The sequence below is a fragment of the Nannospalax galili genome, unplaced genomic scaffold (genome assembly GCF_000622305.1).
Source record: "Nannospalax galili isolate Female #2095 unplaced genomic scaffold, S.galili_v1.0 scaffold2271, whole genome shotgun sequence".
NCBI classification, from domain to species: Eukaryota; Metazoa; Chordata; class Mammalia; order Rodentia; family Spalacidae; genus Nannospalax; species Nannospalax galili.
The window spans coordinates 469,807-478,111 of NW_008329329.1; the positions used below are offsets into that span (position 1 = coordinate 469,807).

Sequence of the window (8,305 nt, forward strand, 5' to 3'; positions counted from 1 at the left end):
ATTTTTTAAAATTATTTTATGTATATGGGTATATTGCCTACATGTACATAAATGTGCCCATGTTGTTCAATGCCTGTGGACGTCAGAAGAGGATGTCAGTTCCACTGGAACTGGAGTTATGGATGGTTGTTAGCCACGATGTGGGTGCTGAAAATAGAACCCAGGTCCTCTGTAAGAGCAGCCAATTCTCTTAACTGCTGAGCCATCTCTCCAGCCCCAGTGTATCTGTATCTTACCATGTGCTCAGAGGCTGAAAGCCTTTCTAGGGCTCAAAGCCTTTGAGAGAAAACGCTTGCTGAGGTAGTATCACTCCATGAACGCCCTTCCTTCTCTGGCCTTAGGTACCCCCTACCCCCTGACATCCAGTCCTGGGTCCCTCTCTAGATCTAAGTCCCTTTTCCAGCCCTGAACCCCGTCTCCAGCTCTAGGTGCCCTCTCTAGCACTGGGCGCCCTCTCTCCCCATCTGATAGAGTGTCCCCTGACTGACATACCAGAAAGCAAGTTGGGTGATCGATCTAAGAGTTGCACTTGGGGGTTCCTCACGCCCTCCCCCAGACACAGAGGATCTGGGCCCATCATTAACCTCTGGACTCCAGACCAAACAAACAAACAAACAAACAAACAACCCAACAAGATATAATGCAATTCTAATCTATCCTCAGGTCATGCTGTGTTATATCCCCTGAGTAATAGTTAAGCTCTCAGACATGATATTGTGATGGTGTGGTGAACGGCCTCAGAGATAGCCCCATGACCTAGCCTGGTTTCCCTGGGTGTAGACTAGGCTTCTAGTTCACATCTAACAAACGGAATCTGATGGAAGCGTCCATCACACAGTGCAGTGGCTTCTGCCCTGGGTGCTTGCTCTCATTCTGTGGCACCGCACGCCCTGGAAAGTAGCTGCCACGTCCAAGGGAAACTAGCAGGCCCATGTGGCAGAGATCGAGGCATGACACTAAGCTTGTGGCTGAGCTTGGAGGCTGGCCAGCACATGCTGGGTTTTCCCGAGATCACCACCCTGGTGATCACTGGACTGTAGCATTGTGAGGGCCCCCTGCTGGACACCCAGGTGAGCTGTGCCTGCATTACCGGCAGTACAAGCAGAGGCAGTAGTCCAAGGGCTTGCACTTTTTTTTTTTTTAAACAATTTTGCATTTTTTATTTTAAATTTGCAAAAGTGGATAAACACAAGAAATTCTAACCATGTTAATTTGATTACAGTTTTTCTTTTCATAGAATGCTGTATTTAAATCTCATTTTTAAAGATTTTATTTGTATTTTATATGAATGTGTGTTTTGCACATATATATTATGTAAAGACGTGCAAGAAATTGTGTGGGAGCTGGTAAGGATGCACATCGGAATGGAGGCCCAAAGAAGATTAAAGGAAATTATATGAAATCTGCAAAAAATTCAAGTGCCTGCACTTTAAGATGCTTACTTTGGGGCTCACCCTCTGCCGTTGATGAGTGCCACATAGTTTCATGAAGGATCTGAAGAAAAATCTCCCGGATGGCCTCAGAGCTAGCCAGGAAGCCATAGCCTGGGTACCAGATGAACACTGATATCGGTCACAGGTACTGTGTGTGGAGTAGAAGGCCTGGGACTACCCAGAGACTTCACAACCTTGACCATGGCACATACGTGCTTCACTGAGGCAAACAGAAAAGCAAACAGAGCCTGAAATCTCAGGTTCACTGGGCCCCGTTGTGACACACTCCTAGCTACCCCTGGTCACACTCAGCCCCAGAGGGAAAACATCGGGAGACTCCAAGCATGGCCTCTGGTGCCCTGACCTTACCCAACCTGGATGGACCAGCCATAGGGGAACTGAGCCTTCAGGACAGGATGCTGGACTGACCTTGGCCACACTGATGGGGGCTTGGTGTTTTCACAAGGTCAAGGCCTCTTTTTAAAGAGAATTCTATTACTCTTCTTCCAAAGCCAATATCATAAACCCTTGTTCAAGAATTTCTGCAAATTTCATTTATTTTAAAATCATTTTCCTCTTGTACTGTTTCAGGTCAGGATTTAAAACAAAGCCTGGTCAGGAACGCGCCCTCCCTTCTCCGTCTCCTGCTCACTCTCCTCTAGAAAAGCAATCTCCTCAGACTCCAGAAGGCTCTCAATATCACGATATTAAAAGAGAGAGGCAGAGAGATGAATATGGTATTTTTCTTAATGGTCACTGAAGATACAAGATTCTGCTGATCAATTACTTTAACTGTTGCTGTTTCCTGTCCTTTCTCAGGCAGCAGGAATTATGGGTCGCTGTGGAAAAAGAGTAGGTATCTCATCCACCGAGGGCTCTCTGGGAGATGGCTCAGCTGGCCAGCGAGGGAGTTCCTGGCAGTCCAGGAGCGTCCACCCACCCTGACCAACTGCCCCGCAAAGGTAGTCATCCTCCTCCTCCTCCTCTTCATTCATCCTCCTCTTCCTCCTCCCTCACCTTCTTCCCCAGCATTACAATTCATGCAGCAATAGCCCTGGCTGTTTTTCTGGTGATTGGAACAAAACAGGCAGACAACCCACCACCTCCCCGCCCCGCCCTCAGTTGTCCCAGGACACTGGGGCTAGGGAAGCACTTCAGAGACAATCAGAAAACCTGAGGCCCCACTGAGCCCAGCTCCCAGACTACAGAGCATGGTGTGGTGCTGCCCTGGTTCGAGGTTTGAGACTGACCCACTGAACCTCCAGGTGGAGGCACCTCAAGTCCTAAACTCCTGAAATCAATTACCACCATCATCAGTGGCCATGTCTGCACCAGTTAAACCCAAACTCAGCTGTTAAAGTTTTAAAGATAATAAATGGAAAATCTCCAAATCTAGTATTCTTTAATAAATCACAGTTGAGATCCAAAGTCCCCAGCTTGTAGGAGGGGCAGGTGTTCTGTTGGCTTTTGTATAGCTGTGCCTTAAAAAAAAAAGTATATATGTATATATATATACATATATGTACATATATATACACACATATACATATATACATATATTTTTTAAAATTATTTTATGTATATGGGTATATTGCCTACATGTACATAAATGTGCCCATGTTGTTCAATGCCTGTGGACGTCAGAAGAGGATGTCAGTTCCACTGGAACTGGAGTTATGGATGGTTGTTAGCCACGATGTGGGTGCTGAAAATAGAACCCAGGTCCTCTGTAAGAGCAGCCAATTCTCTTAACTGCTGAGCCATCTCTCCAGCCCCAGTGTATCTGTATCTTACCATGTGCTCAGAGGCTGAAAGCCTTTCTAGGGCTCAAAGCCTTTGAGAGAAAACGCTTGCTGAGGTAGTATCACTCCATGAACGCCCTTCCTTCTCTGGCCTTAGGTACCCCCTACCCCCTGACATCCAGTCCTGGGTCCCTCTCTAGATCTAAGTCCCTTTTCCAGCCCTGAACCCCGTCTCCAGCTCTAGGTGCCCTCTCTAGCACTGGGCGCCCTCTCTCCCCATCTGATAGAGTGTCCCCTGACTGACATATCAGAAAGCAAGTTGGGTGATCGATCTAAGAGTTGCACTTGGGGGTTCCTCATGCCCTCCCCCAGACACAGAGGATCTGGGCCCATCATTAACCTCTGGACTCCATGACAAACCAGATCACTCAAGGGTAGGTTCACCTCAAAGAGAACACAAGACCCAAACCTCAGATCTCTGTCCAGGACTCTAAGGCAGAAGAAGACAGGGACAGTATCTCCACCTCATTCACAGTTTCAGTTACTCATGGGCAACTGTGGTCTGGAAATGTTAAATGAACTTCCAAAACTAGATATAAAGTTTAAATAGCATTACTATAGATCATGACTATTATCCTGTCCTTCTGTTTGAGCTATTATCCCTGACAACTTACTATAAGTATTTACAAATTAGATGTTACTGTAGGTCTAAATAAATAGACAGAAAACAACATAAGACATACAGGATCTGATACTATCCACAGAGTCTGTCCTGGGAGTGTACCTCCAAGAACAAAGGGAGCCTCTGTACTAGAATTTTTTTTTCTGAAAATGTATTTGAACCTAAACACAAATGGAGAGAGAGAGAGAGAGAGAGAGAGAGAGAGAGAGAGAGAGAGGAGTCACTGAAGAATAAACAGGAAGGCAAAACACAGGCTTTTAGCAGGAGGCTCTCTTTACCTACTTGGAGGAAACAGATCCACTTAGCTCTTCGGCCCCACCTGCCCGCCCTGGTTTCAGTTTTATATTCTAAACACTAAGATCTTATTTGTGGGTGCCACCAAAACCAAGTGTAACGTAAGCAGCCCACCTGTTTGTGGGGAATTATTCTAGGTACAAAACTCCATCTCCAAGTTCCCATGCAAATTTCCGGAGCCTTTCCCACACCAGGCCAACATATACTGGCTGCTATTGGAGTGTCCAAGGCCACTAATGACTTCAAGTCACTGATGTGGTACAGGTTCAGGCATGACACATCTCCATGTGTTAAAGATGACAAAAGTCAGTGACACAGACCCAGTTCCAAAGGCAAAGAACCTACATATAAGAAGTCAAACTAATTGGAGAGAAACAAAATTTAGGAATAATTCCAAGTCCTGCCATTGAAACTTTGCCACTTAGAGGCTCAATGTTCTTAAGCCTACAGTGATTCAAATTTGGGTGAATTCTGCCTGTTAGCTAAGCAATTAAGAATAGGAATTGGAACCAAACTAGACAAGTCCAAGTCCAAATCCAATTATAGCTGGATGGCCCTGAGCAGAATACAGATACTCTCTCTAATTCAGTACTTTAAAAAGGAAGGGTGGTATGTGTCCACTCAGAAAAACTTCTGTAAGGATTAAGAGAACTGTGAAACTTAACTGAGTACATGATGGGTACTTCTTGTTACTGCTTATAAGATGTTAACCCTAGTCCAGACGTGGTGGCACACGCCTTTAATCCTAGCACTCAGGAGGCAGAGGCAGGTGGATCTTTGTGAGTTCAAGGCCAGCCTGGTCTACAAAGTGAGTTCCAGGCCAGATGGAGCTACAGGGAGACCCTATCTCCAAAACACACACACACACAAAAAAAGATGTTAACCCAGATTCTAAGCAATTCAAAGTACTGTGATGATGGTAAATAGTAATTGTCAACTTGACAGGATCTGGACTCACCTAGGAGACAAGCCTCCAGGCACACCTATGAGATATTATTTAGATTAATCTAATCTCTAGGCATGCCTGTAAGGGATTATGCTGGATTAGGTTAGTTGAGGTGGAAAGACCCACCTTTACTATGGGGGGCAACATTCCATGGGCTGGTCCTGGACTGAATGAAAAGGCAAAGAGGAAAAAGAGAGCTAAGCAGCAGTGTCCAGCTCTCTCTGCTTCTCAGTTGCAGAGGCAATGTGACCAGCTGCCTCAGACCCTGTAGCCACACCTTCCCTACTAGGATGGGCTATATCCTCAAGCTGTGAGCCAAAATAAACTCCCTCCCTCCCTCCCTCCCTTAAATTGCCCTCATCAGGTATTTTGTCACAGCAAAGAGAAAAGTATCCAACGTAAGCAGGTTTTGAGAACATTTCCTACTATTAAAAAAAAGAGAGAGACAAAAAACATGCCGAAGTTGGACATGGTGACTCTTGCTGTAAACTCCACATTCTGGGAGGCTGAGGCAGGAGAACTGTTGCAAATTCAAAGCCAGCCTGGGCTACATAGCAAGATCCTGTCTCTTCTCTATTCTCCCCAACAAGAAAACCCTCTATCAATTCTTCTGCAAGTTCTGAACAACCAAGAGCAAATGGCAAGTTGCATAGTATACCCAGAGAAAAGTTTGGAGGACGAAGGTGCACCCCACTTACCCCCAGGATCCCAAGGCGCTCGGCCAGGCTCCAGCCACAGAGAAAGTCAATCTCAAACTTATGGTTCAGAACCACGATGGCATTTTCCTTCCCATAGTGGGGGGAAGCTTTTGGGTCCGTGTAGATGGTGCACTCCGTGCCCGACCACCACTCCAGCAGCATGACCAACTCTGCAACAAACCACAAGACACGCACACATTTACTTCACCATCTTGGGATCCTGGGTCTGTTCTGCTGGGCTGAATGCTGTGAGAGAAAGCTACTTATAAGGCTAAAGTTCCAGATTATTTCAGCCCAGGCATGGTCCTCAAAAGGGTTTTGAAGCAGAAGGGAGAAAAGGGAAGCCCTGAGTCCTCAGGGAGGGAGAGGAAGCTTCCAGACAGATTGTGACTTCTGTTCCTTGATTAAGTACCTTTGGAGAAAAGAAATTAGAATCTGGATCCTTCCAGCACCACGTTCCTGTGCTGCCAGTATGAGATGTCCTAAACAATGACGAGCTGGTGAGCGTCTAAGCTCCATCAAAGAACACTATGGACCCAGTTTTTCTCTCTTATTAGTGATACCCCAAGGGCACCAGGAATGACATAAACCCATGGTACAGGAAAGCAGAAGGTTCATCACTGCAAGGACACAGGTAACTTGGAGTTCTCACCTTTAACAAAAGGCTGTAACAAAATTATTAACAATCTTTGGAGGGGCTGGTGAAAGTATAAGATCTCTATTTTCAGATGATGACCAATTTGAGTGTATTCTCCTGAAATCATCACCACTCAGGCTTTTCTGGAGGCTTCCAGCTGCAGAAAACAAGAACTGGCCACTCAGACCAAAAGCATCAAATCCCATATGCACACAAAGGCAAGTGAGTCTGACCTTGGCTGCCCTGGGGAACCTTTCTCCTCCAGGCTAGAGGCTGAGCACTAAAGCCATCTAGAGAGCCCTATTGTCTAGTTTCTAAGCAGTGGCACTGTGGGCTTTGCACAAGCTAACCCCACGGTTCTGTAGTGTCTTGGTGGGATCTTGTTGAAATTATAGTGCATAGAATATAGTAAGTTTCCATGAATCCAGACCATTAGCATCATTAAAAACAAACAAGAATTTTCCCTTCTTTTTCCAGAAGTGGGTGATGAGAAGTGTCTGCCTGTTTCTATGAGTGGAAAAGACCCTGCTCAGTTGTCCCACCAGGCAAGTCAGAGAGGCAAGTGAAGGACCCTGTTTAGGGACCGTAGAGGAGCTGGTGCATCATGATGCAGAAACTGCCTATGGGGTCCCACAACCCCAGCTGACTCCATACCAGTAAGCTCCCGGCACAGAGGTGTTTCCAGTCAACCATGTGATGACCTAATTTGTCAAGTACTCCACCAAGTGCTGGAGATGAATGATGACAGCTCAAAATCAGGGCCTGCACTCCTGGGTATAACTTCTGGGGAAGACAGATCAACAGCCACCTACCAGTGGGCAGAAGACAGCTCAACAGCCACCTACCAATGGGCAGAAGACAGCGCAACGGCCACCTACCAGTGGGCAGAAGAAAGGAGAACTGTCTTCTTGGAAATGGGTCAAAGGGCTGAAGGAGAAGGGAGTCTGGCCTGGCCAGGCTCCAAATTGACTAGGCCTACTTCCTGGTCACAATTCTTTGGCCATGTTTCCCAGCATCCCTTGGTCTGTGCAAGACCAATTTTGAGATGTTGTGTTTATTAAATTAAGACTATGCAGGACTGGAGAGATGGCTCAGTGGTTAAGAGCACTGGCTGCTCTTGCAGAGGCCCCGGGTTCCATTCCAAGCACCAACATGGCGGCCAACAACCATCTGTAACTCCAGTTCCAGGGGATCTAATACCCTCTTCTGACCTCTGCAGGCATTGTATGACATAGGTGCACTAATATACATGCAGGCAATATAATCATAACACACAAAATAAAAATAATAAATAAAATATATTTTAAAAACAATTATGACTATACATGCAAGGTACGCACAGACTGGAGCATAACACGCCATTGATGCACATGATAATTCCATCACACACAAGGTTCTCTGGCCACTAAGATTCTGTGTGGGATCAGACAGAGGCCCACAGAGAGAGCACAGCCATACCCTGTGGCCCAGAGCTGTGATTTATAATATCATCTTAAAAGCAAAGAAAAATCCCTGGAACATTTGCAAACAGGCACATCTAATTTGCATTCTGAAACCTCACTGTGCCTGAAGCAGGGACAGGTTGGGACAGGGAAGCCATAAGGTCAGCAAGGAGGTGACCTCAGCAGTCCATCAAGAGGGGATGATGGCTGGACCCATGGAGAAAGACCACATGCCTCAGTCATCTCAACAGTGATCAACTCCAGAGCTGAACTCCGACTATCCAGGCTGGGAGGGTTGTGAAGTTTTAGTTTTCTTCTCTTTTTCTCTTTTTTCCTCTTCTCCATACCCCTCTTTTCTTCTTCCTCTTCCTCCCCCATCTACCCTCTCCACCTCCCCCTCCTCCACCTCCCCCTCTTCCTCCTCCCCCCTC

At 46.3% G+C, this 8,305-nt stretch overlaps 1 protein-coding gene across 2 annotated transcripts in view; it reads right to left on the reverse strand.

The window, feature by feature from the left end:
* The window catches only part of Agpat4 (1-acylglycerol-3-phosphate O-acyltransferase 4), a 126,792-nt gene that overhangs the window by 19,321 nt on the left and 99,166 nt on the right, over positions 1–8,305 (reverse strand). For both annotated transcript variants that reach the window (XM_029565240.1, XM_008836720.3), the window contains one exon: positions 5,796–5,965. In XM_029565240.1, coding sequence (XP_029421100.1) covers positions 5,796–5,965 — 170 coding nt within the window. The remainder of the gene's footprint in view (positions 1–5,795; positions 5,966–8,305) is intronic.